General features: G+C 39.6%; 1 protein-coding gene across 1 annotated transcript in view; it reads right to left on the reverse strand.

Annotated features, from left to right (window-relative positions):
• Window positions 1-459: 459 nt before the first annotated feature.
• The window catches only part of LOC139759818 (uncharacterized), a 138,450-nt gene continuing 118,935 nt past the window's right edge, over window positions 460-19,974 (reverse strand). The window contains exons 6-9 of the mRNA XM_071682306.1: window positions 15,645-15,753; window positions 8,959-9,115; window positions 4,716-4,931; window positions 460-1,418 (exon numbers count right to left, since the gene is read on the reverse strand). Coding sequence (XP_071538407.1) covers window positions 1,359-1,418; window positions 4,716-4,931; window positions 8,959-9,115; window positions 15,645-15,753 — 542 coding nt within the window. The 3' untranslated portion in view covers window positions 460-1,358. The remainder of the gene's footprint in view (window positions 1,419-4,715; window positions 4,932-8,958; window positions 9,116-15,644; window positions 15,754-19,974) is intronic.

Below are 19,974 nucleotides of genomic sequence, written 5' to 3' on the forward strand. Positions count from 1 at the left end.
GTGAAACAATCTTCAGATATGTATAACAAAATAATGCTTATACCTTGATTAATCTCATCTCTTTTAATAACGGTTTATATCACTAAAGCAATGTAAGCCACTTCTGACTTTTGCTTTCATAATTATGAAGTACTTCTACAACAAGGCATTGAAAGGCAGCACAATAAAAATGAACATGAGGGTGAATGCCATTATTACAACTGAATCCAGCCTAATATTAGTAGGCTTTGCTACAAAATATGGTTTGCTCTTCAGATAATAATAATGCACCTGCCAAACATGATGGTGCAATTTTCCAGTAAGTGGTAGATTATTGTCTCAGTATTGAAAATACAGTATAACCTCATGAATTTTATAAAAAAAACATGGCACACTCATTTAATAGCTGAAAACAGCTACCTCTTCTTTTGTTGTCTGCTAAATGTGATCATAAAACAGATGATAGCTTCATATTGCATATTTTTCTTTGTCTACCACATTATCACTGTGGTTATCAAAAATTTACAAACTTTTTAAATTCTGAAAAAACAATGAAGCTACATAGTTTGCTTCACCCTTGCTGCACAACTCTTATCAAATACCTTTAACAGTGGAATAAATGCATGCCATCTATCCAAGGAATTAAGTCTTGTACCTTAGTGTTACAAATCACACTAAAACTTACTTCTCCACAACATAAAGAACAACCATAAAAACAAAATGGATCATGTAACTTTTTTCTATCATCTTTCGAGTACAAAAAATATATATTTATAGCTATCTAGAGCATTTTTAACAAAGCAGGGTTTCATTTAAATTTCAGTAACAGGTCTAACTGAAAAAAGAAATACATATATACATGGGGTTAAGTACAATTTTTCATTGTTATTCTAATACAGATTGGTAGGGAATACTACTAGCAATAAAATTTCTTCCATTATTCTTACTGCTCTTGTAAAGTACTTTTTTCTGAATCTGATACAAAAAAGTGTTTTTATTATTCTTCCTTCTGTCCAAAGATTTGTAATCAGCCTTAAACTGATAGTCTAACAATTCTGTTGGCTGCCAGCAATGGGAGAACAAGCTGAAAACATCTAACTTCAGCATATTTTCTCCTTAGATTTAATCACCAGTAATATCCAACATATGCACCAAGCAATGTCTTGTCTTTCCAAGAATGCAATAGACTTTTACTGGTATACAAAAATTTTTATGGTTGTTTTCCTTAAAATATTATTCTACTGCCTGTACAGTACCTGGTCATTTCCCTTCCATTAATGATGTTACTATTGTATATACAATGCAACCTACATCTCAGAATTCTGTTGTTATCGCTAAGTTTGTCAAACATGACTCACCAACAAACTGAGGATACATAGTTACTGGGAAGGAAAAGCACTGGCAGGGAAGATTTTCATTGTCACAAAGTCCATCAGCACCTGTAATAAAAAGTAAGGTTTGTCAGGTGAAACTCCATTCTCATACTAACGTTTTTTGCACACCATCAAACACATTTTACAGGTCAATATTTTCCAAAGCGAGATATATAGATGCACTGTATACTGTGCATCAGAGCCACGCAAGTAAACAGTATACAGATGGTCAAGTCAAGGTTTGAATTGTCTGGGGGTATAAGTTTTGAAAAAAAAAATTTTCTTTCCTCTGAGGAGGTGTCCAGTGAGCATGATGTACTCTCCAGTACATTCTCCAGAAATATCAGGATTAGGATCCCCTAACCCTGACTTTCTGGTGGAGAACCATACTGCTTTTTTCCTAACTACCTAGCAGTAGCTCACTTGTTTTTCTGCCTTCCCCCAGCCAATCAAAGAGAGAAAGACCGAGAGACAACAACAACAACAACAACCCTGTGCAATTGCTCCTGACCAGTCACAACTCAGAATCAACAGATTGTGAGTGTCAAACTAAACAATCACAGCTGATGCAGGGAAAGGTTTTCTTAGAAAAGGAAGGAGGAAGGTAAGGCAGGGCATGAGACCAAGCAAAATTGCCAGCATGATATAGCCTTGGAGCGGAAAAAAAATTTCAATTTTTTTCAAAATGCATATTCTCCTCTGCAGTCTTAATAAATGAGGGCTTAAAGAAAAACTATTTGAAGAAAAGATTAAACCTATAGAAGGAAATTACTAACTTCAGAGGTAAATCATGACACACATCTGTCTCTAGAAAGAACAATCCACAAAGCAAGAAAGGGTAAATCCACAATGTCCATCCATGCCAGAAATGCAAAATTGGCAGCCAAAGGCCATAAGCAGCCTTTGAGTAACAAATATGCAACCACTGGTGTCATATGTAGTACTGAACAAAAGGTACAACTACCAATGACTTGTGACAATTAGAACCTTCATGTATTTTTACTGCACAATATATTTCTGTCATTAATATTTGGTACTTTACTGCATTAAGGATGGTTGTTTTGAATGGTAGAGATTCATGATCAAATCTGAAAGCTCAATATGAATAAGGTCCTTACATGCTGAAATGCACTGATAGTGACAGCCAGACATATCTACTCCAAATGAATCCGCAGTTAGATAAAAAAGGAACACATTCATTGGAGAAGCAGGCTGCTGTGGTAGAAGTACTGTTGCCAGTTTGGAAGTTATGTAGGATTTTGACTCAATATTAATGTTGTGCTTTTAAGCTGAGAGATATTCTTAACATATCTAATTCCATTTTTCTTAAATTATGAAAAAGAAATGGAAATATTTGAGACTATGCTAATTAAATGATTAAATGTGACTAATAGAAGATGGCAGTTCCTTGCACTGTTTCTTACTGAGACAAGTTCCATCATTTCTGGTAGTGAATGCGAAGACCATTAATATTTACTATGTAATAATAATCATTTTGTTGCCCCTGACAGTGGCTACTATGTCAGTAGGTAAAAATACATCATGGAAGAGAAAACTTGAAATGAAAACAAAAAGTTTGAAGAATCTATGACTTCTGTACTTCCTTACTGAAGACAGCTCAAAGAAAATAATCTTTTAATTTATCCAAATTGTGCTGGTGTACCTAATGAGTGTAATCAGCACAGTCATTATAAAGCAAAGCAAAAAAGATAATTTCTCTAGCATAATGAGGATGCAAAAAGTAAAATCTCTTATACTCTTCCATGATGTTCTGTAAAACATGTGCAACCAAAGGCATTAAGAAGTTCACACTGTGATTGAAGTGAATTATGATGCTGCACATTTGCGAGGAATAACTTTGGGACTTTCCAAAAAAGATGAGTTTGTCAAAAAGTGTCCAGATGCAATGCATATATTTGAAAACAGCATTAATTGTATAACAGCTCAATGCAGAGTGGTCAAGTGATGTATTAGGACACCTTAAACAAGCATCAAGGGAATCTCTTCTTTTCCCTAGCCTGGCCTCAGTTCAACGAAGTGGCAAACAAAAGGGAACAATTTACTAAGAGGACTTTTGATACACTGTAGTGCCACTGAATCAAATATGAAAAAATTAGTCATCACAGTAACAGATGGAGCCCCAGCAATTGTTGGTACACATAATGGAATGCTTCTACTGTTGATCATACACCTTGGGGAAAGCATTCCACTGTTGATCATACACCTTGGGGAAAGCATAAATGAATTAATCAGTTTCATTATTACATTATTAACTAGAAGATATTGTAAGGCAAAGCCTTAAACTTTGAACAAGTAATGGAAGTTGTAGTTTCATCAGTAAATTTCATCAAATCACAAGCCCTGAATACTTAAGTTGCCAATTAAATTGTTCTTTGAAGAGACCGAAGCTGACTATGGGGATGTTGTTTTCTTTACAGAAGTCAAGTGTTATCATTAAACCAGGAATTCATTTACATCTAGTAAAGAAAATAATTTTTGTCAATGAAAAAGGGAAAACAGTTTAAAGGCTTGAAATTATACATGTCTGACAGTCGCACTGTGATCTTGCATTTTTTTTTATACAAGTCACTCATTTGACATAAATACTAAACTCCACCGGAGAAACCAGTTTGTTTCACAGCCAACAAATCATTTTTCATTTTTCAGTGTAAGCTTGGCCTATTTCAGTCACCACTTCAAGGTCAACTAAATAATTTTCCAACATCACAAAATATGCTTGAAAAAAAACAAAGAATCAATTATTTAAAAAACTGCAGAGATTCGAGTAAATTTCCCAGGATATGGAGGAAGGGGGCTGAATTAAACAAAGGAAGTTAAATGTTTCTAATTCCACTTGACTTGCAAAGGCATGGGGACAAATCTGATGTGACAGCATCACATCCTGATAGCATGCAATACTAGAGGAAAGTGAGCTTTCTGTGGCTGAGCCAATGGATCAATGATAATGCAGCAATTTTTGACTAACAAAGCAAGCAAGTGCCTGCTGTCTAATCTGAAAGGATAGTAATGAGTAAGGAAAGGTTAGACAGAAGGTTAGAAGGTCCTAACCTTAATTTTCCTCTGAAAAATATCCATGCTTGTAAGACAAACCACAAAGGACAAAGACAGTTCTGGTGGCAAGTATAAAAATTGATTCCCCAATGTCTACTCATAGTATACTGCAGTTTCTGCACCTCTATTTATTATGAGAGGATCAAATGCTATGGTGTTGGTCATAAACCAATATGGATATTAATAAGGTCCTTACAAAAGCCAAGTAATTATGACACCATTTTTATATCATTACTCAACTATCAAAAACACTGTTTAACTGATTTAATACAAACAAAATACCATGCTGACCTCCATCAAATTCTCCTGAGTTGGTTTTGGTACAGAGTATGTGAAACCTTCAGCTCGAAGTTTAGATCCATCAAGGTGTAAGTGGTTCTGATGCACAGAATCTTGGTCAATATACGGGGTTAATGGAGTGTTATCTAGACCACCAGCTGAACACACTTTTGCCCAAGGCACCAGATGCTTTTCATTAATTTCATTAATAAGTCCAGCAGTATCATTCTGAAAAAATAAAACATGTCACATTTATGTTCTATCTATATGTATATCTCTGACACCTGTTCTCAATAGGAACTCCCACAACAAAAGTCTCCATAAACGGTGAACTCCAGTGCTGCTTTTTTAGCCTTTAGTGGCATACCCTTAACAGGTCACTGGCAAGTGGAACTCTAGTGCAAAGTTTTCAAAGGCTCCTAACTAATGTGTCTACCTAATGTTCCAACCTATTATTTCAAACTTAAGCTTCTAACGAATATTCCTACATACTACTTCTACCTAATCCTCTTGTCTAATGTTCCAAGCAACTTCTCCCATCTATTCCTCCTACCTATATCTCTAATGCTTGTTCCAAACTGGAACGCCCTCAAGGGGTCGCGGCAATGAACTCCAGAGCTGTTTCTCAGACTTTAGTGACTCACCCTTAGCAGGCCACTATCAGAGGGGAACTCTAGCACAGTGCTTGCAGAGGCTTCCATCTAATGTTCCTATTCACTACTTCTATCTAATGCTCCTGCCTAATGTTACTACCAACTACTTCTACCTAATGCTCCTGCCTATATGTTCCTCCCTATTACTTCTGTCTATTGCTCCTAACACTTTGCCAAAAACCAGAGCTAGCTCAGTGCCCACCACAGGAAAAATCAAAAGTTACAAAGAATTAGTTATGTGAGTTAAGCATTGTCAAATGTTATGTATAACAGCACATCAACCTTGGTATACCACATCATTCCAATTAACTCTATTCCTTGCACGCCTTTCACCCTCCTGTATGTTTAGGCCCCGATCACTCAAAATCTTTTTCACTCCATCCTTCCACCTCCAATTCGGTCTCCCACTTCTTCTCGTTCCCTCCACCTCTGACACATATATCCTCTTTGTCAATCTTTCCTCACTCATTCTCTCCTTGTCACCCACCCATTTCAATACACCCTCTTCTGCTCTCTCAACCACACTCTTTTCATTAACATGCATCTCTCTTACCCTTTCATTACTTACTCAATCAAACTACCTCACACCACATACTGTCTTCAAACATCTCATTTCCAATACAACCACCCTCCTCCACACAACCCTATCCATAGCCCATGCCTCGCAACCATATAATTTTGTTAGAACCACTATTCCTTCAAATATACCCATTTTTGCTCTCTGAGATAAAGTTCTCACCTTCCATGCTCCCAGAAACTTTGCCCCCTCCCCCACCCTGTGACTCACTTCCACTTCCATAGTTCCATCCGCTACTAAATCCACTCCCAGATATCGATAACAATTCACTTCCTCCAGTTTTTCTCCATTCAAACTTACCTCCCAGTTGACTTGTCCCTCAACCCTACTGAACCTAATAACCTTGCTCTTATTCACATTTACTCTCAGCTTTCTTCTTTCACACACTTTACCAAACTCAGTCACCAGCTTCTGCAGTTTCTCACCCAACATTCACTAGGAACCAATCACTTTCCTCTCTTCCTACTCGTACACATGCCTTACATCCTTGATAAAAACTTTTCACTGCTTCTAGCAACTTACCTCCCACACCATATACCTTCCACAGAGCGTCTCTATCAACTCTGTCATATGCCTTCTCCAGATCCATTTGTTTTTCTAAGTATTTCCCACATACATTCTTCAAAGCAAACACCTGATCCACACATCCTCTACCACCTCTGAAACCACACCGCTCTTCCCCAATCTGATGCTCTGTACATGCCTTCACCCTCTCAATCAATACCCTCCCATATAATTTCCAATGAATACTCAACAAACTTATACCTCTGTAATTTGAGCACTCACCTTTATCCCCTTTGCCTTTGTACAATGGCACTATACACGCATTCCGCCAATCCTCAGGCACTTCACCATGAGCCATGCATATAGTGAATAACCTTACCAACCAAGCAACAACACAGTCAACCCCTTTTTTTAAAAAATTCTTCTGCAATACCATCCAAACTCACCACCTTACTAGCTTTCATCTTCCACAAAGCTTTCACTACCTCTTCACTGTTTTCCAAACCATTCTCCCTGGCCCTCTCACTTCACACACCACCTTGACCAAAACTCCCTATATCTGCCACTCTTTCATCAAACACATTCAACAAACCTTCAAAATACTCACTCCACCTCCTTCTCACTTCACCACTACTTGCTATTACCTCCCCATTAGCCCCCTTCACCGATGTTCCCATTTGTTCTCTTGTCTTGCACACTTTATATACCTCCTTCCAAAATAGATGCTCTGTGGAAGGTATTAAGAAGATATGTGTGAGAGGTAAGTTGCTAGAAGCAGTGAAAAGTTTTTATAGAGGATGTAAGGCATGTGTATGAGTAGGAAGAGAGGAAAGTGATTGGTTTCTCAGTGAATGTCGGTTTGCGGCAGGGGTGTGTGATGTCTCCATGGTTATTTAATTTGTTTATGGAAGGGGTTGTTTGGGAGGTGAATGCAAGAGTTTTGGAGAGAAGGGCAAGTATGCAGTCTGTTGTTGATGAGAGGGCTTGGGAAGTGGGTCAGTTGTTGTTTGCTGATGATACAGCGCTGGTGGCTGATTCAGGTGAGAAATTGCAGAAGCTGGTGACTGAGTTAGGTAAAGCGTACGAAAGAAGAAAGCTGAGAGTGAATGTGAATAAGAGAAAAGAATGGCCCAACCTACCCACATACACATGTATATACACAAACGTCCACACACGCACAAATACATACCTATACATTTCAATGTATACATACATATACATACACAGACATATACATGTACATACTCATACTTGTTGCCTTTATCCATTCCCGTCACCCCTTTGCCAAACGTGAAATGGAGGGGGCCCCATGTGCGTGCGTGATGTAGCGCCAGAAAAGACAACAAAGGCCACATTTGTTCACACTCAGACTCCAGCTGTCATGTGTAATGCTCTGAAACCACAGCTCCCTTTCCACATCAAAGCCCCACAAACTTTCCAAGGTTTACCCCAGATGCTTCACATGCCCTGGTTCAATCCACTGACAGCACGTCGACCCCGGTATACAACATCGTTCCAATTCACTCTATTTCTTGCACGCCTTTCACCCTCCTGTATGTTCAGGCCTCAATTGCTCAAAATCTTTTTCACTCCATCGTTCCACCTCCAATTTGGTCTCCTTCTCCCTCTTCCCTCCACCTCTGACACATATATCCTCTTTGTCTTATCTTTCCTCACTTATTCTCTTCATGTGTCCAAACCATTTCAACACACCCTCTTCTGCTCTCTTAACTACACTCTTTTTATTACCACACATCCCTCTTACCCTTTCATTACTTACTCGATCAAACCACCTCCCACCACATATTATCCTCAAACATTTCATTTCCAACACATCAACCCTCTGCCGCACAACCCTATCTAAAGCCCACGCCTCACAACCATATAACATTGTTGGAACCACTATCCCTTCAAACATACCCATTTTTGCTCTCTGAGATAACGTTCTCACCTTCCACACATTTTTCAACACTCCCAGAACCTTCATCCCCTCCCCCACCCTGTAACTCACTTCCACTTCCATGGTTCCATCCACTGCTAAATAAACTCCCAAATATCCAAGACACTTCACTTCCTCCAGTTTTTCGCCATTCAAAGAAAGAAAAAACTGGGATGAATAATATATGAAAAGTACATTATTTTATGTAACTGATGTAAATAAATGAATTGTGCTAGGAATTAGGACATGTAAGGCAAACACATGAGTTGATGTTCATTTTAGTTTTAAACTTGTACATGAAGAACTTGCGTTATCATTTCAAAAATGTATTGTTTATCTGCATCAAATTATTTCTATTTAATTTAATTTTACAAAGTTCATCTTGATTTCCCCCCCAAATCATGGAAGAATGTTATGAAGTTGCACTTCTTGTTCTTCTGATGTTCATAGTTGATGTAATAGTGCCTACCTCATCTTGTACACTACCACATGGAAGTCATGAAAATATCCTGAAAACATGACACTTTTATCCCATCTTAATAAATGGTCTTTGTCATACAACTTGTTTTACAGATGTCTTACCTTAGCAATTGATGATACAATGTTTCCCCAATACTTATGGTTGATGTTGAAGATATCTGATATAATGTTGTTGATGTCTCCCTGCTTGGTATTGCCATCATCCACAAGGTTACAAATGTGCCCAGTTCTCCCTTGCTGACACAACCATACAATTGCCCTAAGAAAAGTAAAAATAAATATATATTTTTTTCCTTTTATAGTGACAAAAATGGCACAGGCAAATTATTTCACAATTTCAAGGCCATCTCAGGTGAAGAGAAATAGTAAGAGAAAAGAACAAAGAAATCAATCAGTGCTCCATAAGTGTTTGTAGAGCAGACTCTTAAAGGTAGAAAGGTTACAGGAATACACGGAAAGATGCACTGGGGATGAGAATTTTACAGTACCACAACAGTCAATGCTCATGTGGGAAGTCCCCAGGTAAACTATGGGGAATAGTAACCAAACGTGCAGTGTTACAAAACCTGGTGGCAGAGATATATAGACAGTGTAAGAAATTTTAAGATGTATGACAGAGAAAGATGTTCAAGAGATGGGGGTCTCATGAGCGTAAATTCCTAAAGGGTAAGTATAGCTCATGAGAGCAGCAAGAGAAATATTACCAGTAGAAGTACAAGAGGACAGCTGCATCACAGACGACAGAAAGGGATGGTTGCAGAAGGGTGAAGCCAGGAAAATCAGTGAGATGGAAGGCTTCTGATTCCACTCTTGCTAACAGGTAGGTGGATGAAGAACCATTCCAGATAAGAAAGCAGTACTCCAAACTAAGGCAGATAAAAACCCTGCATATACTGAATAGCTACTATCAATCTACCTAACTATATATCTGATGCCCATTCCCTCCAGGAACTTCTATCGAGAAGGCAGCCACAGTAAAAGTCTCCACTTACCACTGTCCTTACATGCCTCCCTCATATATAGTGCTCCTGCATTCTTCCACCATTTCTCTCCCTCCAGTACTCTTCCATATATTTTCCCAAGTCAAAGGTGGTCTTCCTCTAACATCAACTCCCTTAATCATACTATTGTACTCTCTCTTGTACACTTCCCAGCTTGTACTGTTTCCAAAAGCCCAAACCATCTCAAACTATTACATTTCACCCACCCTACCATTCCACATTCTCTATCAAACCAACTCTCATACACCCCCTTACTTCTTTCCTCATTTCATCAAGTCATACATAATGCTCCTCTAAAGTAGATCATTTCCACAGCTGCACACTGCACACAAGGTATTATGGCACCTATAAAGTATCCCAGGCTTCTGGGAAGCAGCCTCTGTGATGCTGATTACTTGAGCTTAATGCAAAGGATATAACTATGCCTACCATGTTTTTCTCAAAGCATCAAATTGTGATTTTGAAATCTAACAGAGGGAAAAAATACAAGGAGAAACTGTCTTGACATAATTAAATTTAACCACATTCCTGCTATAGGAAGTAGCAGCTCTTACATCTCTAATTCCCTTTAGGATTAACTACCCCTCACTGGCCTGACCTCAATTCCTTTTAAATACCCGAGTATCACCACAACAAACTAGTCAGGCAGTTGGCTTGCCATTAGAAAACAAATGTACCACCCAAGTTCCTCATGTTTTGGTGATGTGACTCCAGACTCAAGCTGCCCTTAGGATGTCTCCATCAGTAGATGTCCCAACTGGAACAACTGACACTCCATCTTCCTGGCAGGTTTTATTGTGGTGCCCCTGCCCCATCTCCTACATTCACCTTCGGCAGGACTCACGTGGGACATTGCCTCTACTTGTCACAAGCAGCAGCCATAACAACAAAAGACCTACAGCAATGCCCAAGGCACTACTTCATCCCTAGCTCCTCTCCAGGAGCCTCCTGCAACCCAAGTACTATTCAGCAGTCACCACACACTCCAGGAGCATCCTGCTTCCCTATTTCAATTCGGCAGTTGCCACACACTTCAGGTGCCATGATACGGGCTACACCCACCTCCTCCTGCACTGACTTGGCAGCCTTACACTTCTCCTACATGGTCCTGCCTCATCTGACTCCTACCATCACCAGCATCACAGGACTCCATGCCAAGCATGCCTCTTATTTCTTAATCTGCCACAACTGACTCCTTTCCTGTTATAATCTTAAACCTCCAGTATCCTATTGCCCTCTGTTATCTCACCTTGAGAAACCTATCCAATACAGCACTGTTACTACTGTTTAACATTTTTCCATGTCCTCTCTCAGTCATACCACTCCAATAAATTCCCAACTAGAACTCTTGCTGAAATACAAACCATAACCTATCTCTCTTTCACTAGCAATTCAGTTTCCTCATCCCACCACTCACTTCCCTTTCTTGTATGTCAACATTCCACTTCTTGCATGCCACACACTTCAACCACACACATAAGCATGTTTTCCTAAACACCTTTTCTTTTCTACCACTTCCTATGCCACACTTCACTCGGTCTCTCTTGGTATTTCTGAATCAAAGGCTTCATTCCTTCAATCTGTCTACTTTAACCACCTCATACAAAAGTTATTTCCTTCTTTCTTAAACCATTACAAATTATTGCACTCCTTTCCACTAAGAAATGATCAGACTTCCTACATGCCACCCCTCTATGCATCTTCACATCAAACAACTACTCCTTTGCACTCCTGTTCGTTAACAGATAATCCACTAATGCCTGTGGGCCCCATGAACATTCAGCCACATAATTCTATGTGTGTACTTTTTCTTACAATTACTGTTCTTAAGGAAATACTCAGGAAGTACCAGGAGAGACTGAGTACAGAATGGAAAAAGGTGAGAACAATGGAAGTAAGGGGAGTGGGGGAGGAATGGGATGTATTTAGGGAATCAGTGATGGATTGCACAAAAGATGCTTGTGGCATGAGAAGAGTGGGAGGTGGGTTGATTAGAAAGGGTAGTGAGTGGTGGGATGAAGAAGTAAGAGTATTAGTGAAAGAGAAGAGAGAGGCATTTGGACGATTTTTGCAGGGAAAAAATGCAATTGAGTGGGAGATGTATAAAAGAAAGAGACAGGAGGTCAAGAGAAAGATGCAAGAGGTGAAAAAAGGGCAAATGAGAGTTGGGGTGAGAGAGTATCATTAAATTTTAGGGAGAATAAAAAGATGTTCTGGAAGGAGGTAAATAAAGTGAGTAAGACAAGGGAGCAAATGGGAACTTCAGTGAAGGGCGCAAATGGGGAGGTGATAACAAGTAGTGGTGATGTGAGAAGGAGATGGAGTGAGTATTTTGAAGGTTTGTTGAATGTGTTTGATGATAGAGTGGCAGATATATGGTGTTTTGGTCGAGGTGGTGTGCAAAGTGAGAGGGTTAGGGAAAATGATTTGGTAAGCAGAGAAGAGGTAGTAAAAGCTTTGCAGAAGATGAAAGCCGGCAAGGCAGCAGGTTTGGATGGTATTGCAGTGGAATTCATTAAAAAAGGGGGTGACTGTATTGTTGACTGGTTGGTAAGGTTATTCAATGTATGTATGACTCATGGTGAGGTGCCTGAGGATTGGCGGAATGCGTGCATAGTGCCATTGTACAAAGGCAAAGGGGATAAGAGTGAGTGCTCAAATTACAGAGGTATAAGTTTGTTGAGTATTCCTGGTAAATTATATGGGAGGGTATTGATTGAGAGGGTGAAGGCATGTACAGAGCATCAGATTGGGGAAGAGCAGTGTGGTTTCAGAAGTGGTAGAGGATGTGTGGATCAGGTGTTTGCTTTGAAGAATGTATGTGAGAAATACTTAGAAAAGCAAATGGATTTGTATGTAGCATTTATGGATCTGGAGAAGGCATATGATAGAGTTGATAGAGATGCTCTGTGGAAGGTATTAAGAATATATGGTGTGGGAGGCAAGTTGTTAGAAGCAGTGAAAAGTTTTTATCGACGATGTAAGGCATGTGTACGTGTAGGAAGAGAGGAAAGTGATTGGTTCTCAGTGAATGTAGGTTTGCGGCAGGGGTGTGTGATGTCTCCATGGTTGTTTAATTTGTTTATGGATGGGGTTGTTAGGGAGGTGAATGCAAGAGTTTTGGTAAGAGGGGCAAGTATGAAGTCTGTTGGGGATGAGAGAGCTTGGGAAGTGAGTCAGTTGTTGTTCGCTGATGATACAGCGCTGGTGGCTGATTCATGTGAGAAACTGCAGAAGCTGGTGACTGAGTTTGGTAAAGTGTGTGAAAGAAGAAAGTTAAGAGTAAATGTGAATAAGAGCAAGGTTATTAGGTACAGTAGGGTTGAGGGTCAAGTCAATTGGGAGGTGAGTTTGAATGGAGAAAAACTGGAGGAAGTGAAGTGTTTTAGATATCTGGGAGTGGATCTGACAGCGGATGGAACCATGGAAGCGGAAGTGGATCATAGGGTGGGGGAGGGGGCGAAAATTCTGGGAGCCTTGAAGAATGTGTGGAAGTCGAGAACATTATCTCGGAAAGCAAAAATGGGTATGTTTGAAGGAATAGTGGTTCCAACAATGTTGTATGGTTGCGAGGCATGGGCTATGGATAGAGTTGTGCGCAGGAGGATGGATGTGCTGGAAATGAGATGTTTGAGGACAATGTGTGGTGTGAGGTGGTTTGATCGAGTAAGTAACGTAAGGGTAAGAGAGATGTGTGGAAATAAAAAGAGCGTGGTTGAGAGAGCAGAAGAGGGTGTTTTGAAATGGTTTGGGCACATGGAGAGAATGAGTGAGGAAAGATTGACCAAGAGGATATATGTGTCGGAGGTGGAGGGAACGAGGAGAAGAGGGAGACCAAATTGGAGGTGGAAAGATGGAGTGAAAAAGATTTTGTGTGATCGGGGCCTGAACATGCAGGAGGGTGAAAGGAGGGCAAGGAATAGAGTGAATTGGAGCGATGTGGTATACCGGGGTTGACGTGCCGTCAGTGGATGGAATCAAGGCATGTGAAGCGTCTGGGGTAAACCATGGAAAGCTGTGTAGGTATGTGTATTTGCGTGTGTGGACATATGTATATACATGTGTATGGGGGTGGGTTGGGCCATTTCTTTCGTCTGTTTCCTTGTGCTACCTCGCAAACGCGGGAGACAGCGACAAAGCAAAAAAAAAACTGTTCTTAAGGACCATTCCCCTTCAAGCACAGACTGTGACAAGCTATTCCCATTTTCATTTGCAAGGGAGACCCCATGCCCCCCAATAATACCGTCAACTGCCACATCACCTACTTATGCACTACAATTCCCCAGCACAAAAATTAATCCCTGAAAACCACTCCTTGTTCACTATTTGCACTACAAGGTTTGTAAGTCCTTACAATGACCCACATTTTTCACTCCTTGTTCACTATTTGCACTACAAGGTTTGTAAGTCCTTACAATGACTCACCTCCCATTGTCTTTCATTCTAACCTACATTAATCTTGAATTCTCTTCTTTACACTCTCTTACACAGTCCCACAGCACCTCCATTAAATGCAGCATCCCTCACTCCAATCTTCCCCTCATACCACACCTATGCCTCTAGCCCTTGCCCATTCTCAAACCATTCTACCCTTTTCCACTTGAACTAAGCGTTACTTAGAGCTAGAATGCCCAAGTTCCTTCAATCACACATAGCACCTATCTTAACCTTCTCATCCTAGTTACATCCATGCACATTCAGACAACCCATCATGAGCCTTGAAGGACAAATTCTTATGTTTGGCTCTGCATTCAGACAACCCAGCTTGATACTTAAAGGAAAAACTCTGGTTCTTTCTTCTGTTCCTATGTTTGGAAACTGATGTTATAAGAGAGGAGTGTTTCCTAGCACTCCATGTTCACTTGTTTATTGGCCTCTTACAACATGCTTGAGATATGTGGATAGAATTCTTACTCCCAAGGAATAAAATAATAAGTTCAACTGAAAGTGCATAGTATTTTGGAGTGTGACAAAAGAGAAAGGAAAATAAGCTATCTAAAGAAAATAAGTTTAGTAAGCAAGACTGTTACAAGTAGAAAACCCCAAATCTAGAATGCCAGAGACCTGAACCTAACTGAATTCTAGAATCTTATGGCTTCTGGGATATTCTATCAGGCACGTGCTGATAAGCTAGTGACATACAATAAGTCTGGTCCTAAAAAATCCTTCACATGCATAATGTATATGAAAACTCCAAAAAGGTAAAATTCTAACATGCTTGCATGCTAAATGTATATAAAACCAGAAAAATTCAAGATATAAGGAATGCTAGTAATAATAAGGCCTACTGCATACTATGTTTCATATTCACAGCGCAAATAGGAACCCCAAGAGGGTAAACTCATATTTGATCATAAACTAAGCGCATAAGAAAAACAAAAATAGTTAAAACAAGGAATTAGTCCAAGCTTCTGAAATGTTCACCAGAATAACATGTTTCTGGAACATTCTGCTTTTCAGGTTGCTGGATTTACAACTGTCAATTTGTCATAGAACCTCATGCTGTAAAATCAATAAAAAAAAATGAAGATAATATTTTCAAATTCATCTCATTTTTGAGAGGAGTGGAAAAAATATGAAAATGGACGTAGATGAAAGCAAGAAGGATACGAGTGAATATAAGATCATAAAGATGCCCTATACTGGAAAAGTGAAAGACAAATGTACAGTACCTCTAAGGTGAATTGAGCAATGAAAGATTCTGACCTTAGAGAGTGAGGTCTGCATGTGCTTATAATTATGTGCAGTGTGTATCTTATGAATCTAAAGAATTATTAAATCTTTTACCTTGCAACATCAGTTACATGAACAGTATTGATGTGAAGGTTTTCATCCCAAAGTATCTTCATTGTCTCCTTAAGTTCACGGTACACTGCCCCAATCACCAAACGTGGAGCTGCAACAGAATAGCATTGGTGAGCTTTGTTTCTGGCATATGAAAATGGAAAGGTGAATGGTTCCTTAAAGGTTATGAGTGAATTCTATACCACCCTGCAATGAACAGTGCCAAAGTGTATGAGATACACACATATGTACTTAACATAAATAAAACTGTTCAAGGTATGTTAAAAACGACAGAGCAGCAACTTGGACTCAGTTGCGGTTGCAAAACCAAATCACTCTTTACAAATGCTGCATTTTGTACTCACCTCTTCTGAAGGTCATTCACTGAGCCACATAGTGTTTCTTATCTAAAGTTCAGTAGTAAATGGATAAAATTCATTTCCAATTGTAACTGATCAACTTTATAACAAAATGTGTTTCTCAAGCATGGTATTCCATTCCAGGCAAGATTTCCACCAGTGCTTTTCATATGCTTCAAGGGAAATTTTCAGGTCATAGCAACATCAAATTCTGCCTGTATTTTAATTTTCCAAAAGAAGGAACAGAGGGGGCCAGGTGAGGATATTCCAAAAAAGGCCCAGTCCTCTGTTCCTAACAATACCTCGCTAATGCGGGAAATGGCGAATAGTTTAAAAGAAAAAAAAGATTTCAGAATGTATATAAGCCTTATGCAAGCTATTTGATAACTAGGCTGAGGATGGGTAACCCTTGAAAGTACAACATACAATTTGATGATTTACATAACAAATGACCCAGTATCATCTACTTCCCACAATACAAATGATATGCAAGGGAAGTCTCTCTATTTATCTATATCTCTGATGTGTGTTTTCTCCTGGAACTCCCTCAAGAGGATAACATCTATAGTCTCCATAACTGGTGAACTCCAGTGCCCCTTCTTAGGCTTTAGTGCCTAACTCTTAACAGGTCACTAGCAAAGGGCAATTCTAGTGCAGTGTTTGCAGAGGCTCCAACCTAATGACTGCTTCTACCTAATGCTCCTTCCTAATGTTCCTACCAATTACTTCCACCTAATCTTTCTAACCAATGCCTATGTCTAAATGTTCTTAACATTTTGCCAAAATGCAGGGCTAGTGGATAGTGCTCACTGCATGAAAATCTAAAGATATGATACATGAGCTATGCAAGTTAAGTGTTGTTAAGTGTTATGTGTGACAAGGAAAGATTGTATGTTTGTGGACAGGATGCCAGTAGTCCACGTGTGAGTGAGGCAGAAAGAAAGGACAGCTATCTGGGTCACAAGAGTAGAGCTTGACCACCACCGAAGTGTTGGTTCACTGCACAGCTGCCACTAGGGAAGTCTAGCAAAAAGAAAGTGTTAGAGAAGAATAAGCTTCATAGTAATTCTAAAATAAACTTATTTATTCCCATTATGTAAGTTAATTTGTTGTACTGTGAGGATAATTAAACTGAAACATACATCACAAGTTTGATACAAGGTCATTCAAGAAACATTCCCTGAGACAAAGTTTCCGCCTACTGTTTTAAAACTGCATGTTTTTTCCAATACTCCATTCACTCCTCACTCCTCTCGTTTCCATCCTTCTCTGCACTGTGGTGCCAACTGGGATGCCCAAAGATTTTCTGCACTGTGATGACAGCTGGGAAGCTCCAAGATGTTCACTATGACACTCCACCATAGCAAAACAACCATTAATGAAGAATCTATTTTCTGTTTTTCTTGCTTTTATTTGTATTCTTTAAACCCTTAATGCCTCCAGATGGATATTTACATGATCTGGAGGATGCCTCTGGACTGATATTCATGCCTCTATTTCAAGGCCATGCAACAAGCCTAGTCAGGATGGCATTGTGCAATACTTTCTTCCCACAGTCAGTCACTCTCCAGCCATACCAATGAGAGTGCAACTGAGTGAATTCTTTTTTAAGGAAACTTAGTGGCTTTTAGGAGACCAGCTGCAAGGAGACCCAGACTTATTTGATGATGCTGGTCATCAGATCACGTGGAAGATGATTTTATGGAAAATGAATCAGCATCAAAAGTTGTCCAAAATAAGGCAGGAAAAGGTTTCCAACCTAGAGTGGAAGTAATGTTGACAGCACCTGCCTGACCTTGATTGATGTGACAGGCAATTGTACATGTTCTTATAGTTTTGCAGTTAAGAAAAACATATCAATGAATGATGTTGATCAAAGCATGAAAAGATATATTTCATAAGATATGGGAGAAAGAATACTAAAGGGGACAGGAGCGGGGTGGATGGAAACCCTCCTCTCCTTGTATTTTAATTTTCTAAAAGGGGAAACAGAAGAAGGAGTTGTACGGGGAGTGCTCATCCTTCTCAAAGGCTCAGATTGGGGTGTCTAAATGTATGTGGATGTAACCATGATGAGAAAAAAGGAGAGACAGGTAGTATTTTTGAGGAAAGGAACCTGGATCTTTTAGCTCTGAGTGAAACAAAGCTAAGGGCAAAGGGGAAGAGTGGTTGGGAATGTCTTAGGAGTAATGTCAGGGGTTGGTGAGAGGACAAGAGCAAAGGAAGGAGTAGCACTACTCCGGAAACAGGAGTTCTGGGAGTATGTGATTGAGTGTAAGAAAGGAAACTCTTGATTGATATGGATAAAACTGAAAGTGGATGGAGAGAGATGGGTGATTATTGGTGTCTGTGCAACTGGTCATGAGAAGAAAGATCATGAGTGTTAGCAGCTTTCATGCACAAGACCAGGTTATAGAGATGGGTGATTTAAATGCAAAGGTCAGTAATGTGGCAGTTGAGGGAATACCTGATGTACATGGGATGTTCAGCATCGTAAATGGAAATGGTGAAGAGCTTATAGATTTGTGTGCTGAAAAAGGACTGGTGATTAGGAATACCTGGTTTAAAAAGAGAGATATACATAAGTATATGTATGTATGTAGAGAGATGGCCAGAGAGCATTACTGGATTACTTGTTAAATGATAGGCATGTGAAAGAGAGACTTTTCGAGGATGTAAAATGTCCTGAGAGGGGCAACTGGAAGGATGTCTGATCATTATCTTGTGGAGGCAAAGGTGAAGATTTGTAGAGGTTTTCAGAAAAGAGGAAAATGTTGGGGTGAAGAGAGTGGTGAGAGTAACTGAGCTTGGGAAAGAGACTTCTGTGAGGAAGTACCAGAAGAGATTGAGTGCAGAATGGAAAAAGGTGAGAGCAAATGGCATAAGAGGAAAGAGGGAGGAAAAGGATGTACTTAGGGAAGCAGTGATGGCTTGCGCAAAAGATACCTGTGGCATGAGAAAGGTGGGAGGTGGGCAGATTAGAAAGGGTAGTGAGCAATGGAATGAAGAAGTAAGATTGTTAGTGAAAGAGAAAGGAGAAGCCTTTGGAATATTTTTGAAGGGAAATAGTGCAAATGAGTGGAATATGTATAAAAGAAAGAGGCAATAGGTCAAGAGAAAAGTGCGAGAGGTGAAAAAGAGGGCAAATGAGAGTTGGTGTGAGAGTATCATTAAATTCTTGGGAGAATAAAAAGATGTTTTGGAAGGAGGTAAATAAAGTGCATCAGACAAGAGAACAAATGGGAACATTGGTGAAGGGGGCTAATGGGGAGATAATAACAAGTCGAGGTGATGTGAGATGAAATGAGTATTTTGAAGGTTTGTTGAATGTGTTTTATGACAGAGTGGTCGCTAGGGTGTGCAATGCGAGAGGGTCTTCGAGAATGGTTTGGTAAACAAAGAAGAGGTAGTGAAAGCTTTGCGGAAGATGGAACCTGGCAAGGTGGCTGGTTTGGATGGTATTGCAGTGGAATTCATTAAAAAATGGGGTTACTGTGTTGCTGACAAGGTTGTTGAGGATATTCAATGTATGTAAGACTCATGGTGAAGTGCCTGAGGATTGGTGGAATATGTGCATCGTGCCAATGTACAAAGGCAAAGGGGATAAAGGTGAGTGTTCAAATTACTGAGGTATAAGTTTGTTGAGTATTCATTGGAAATTATACAGGAGGGCATTGATTGAGAGGGTGAAGGCATGTACAGAGCATCAGATTACGGAAGAGCAGTGTGTTTTCAGAAGTGATACAGGATGTCTGGATCAGGTGTTTACTTTGAAAAAATGAATGTGAGAAACACGTAGAAAAACAGATGGATTTGTATGTAGCATTTATGGATCTGGAGAAGGCATATGACAGAGTTGATAGAGATGCTCTGTGGAAGGTATTAAGAGTATACAGTGTGGGAGGTAAGTTGCTAGAGGCAGCAAAAAGTTTTTATCGAGGATGTAAAGCATATGTACGTGTAGGAAGAGAGGA

Source organism: Panulirus ornatus, chromosome 34, assembly GCF_036320965.1.
Source record: "Panulirus ornatus isolate Po-2019 chromosome 34, ASM3632096v1, whole genome shotgun sequence".
NCBI classification, from domain to species: domain Eukaryota; kingdom Metazoa; phylum Arthropoda; class Malacostraca; order Decapoda; family Palinuridae; genus Panulirus; species Panulirus ornatus.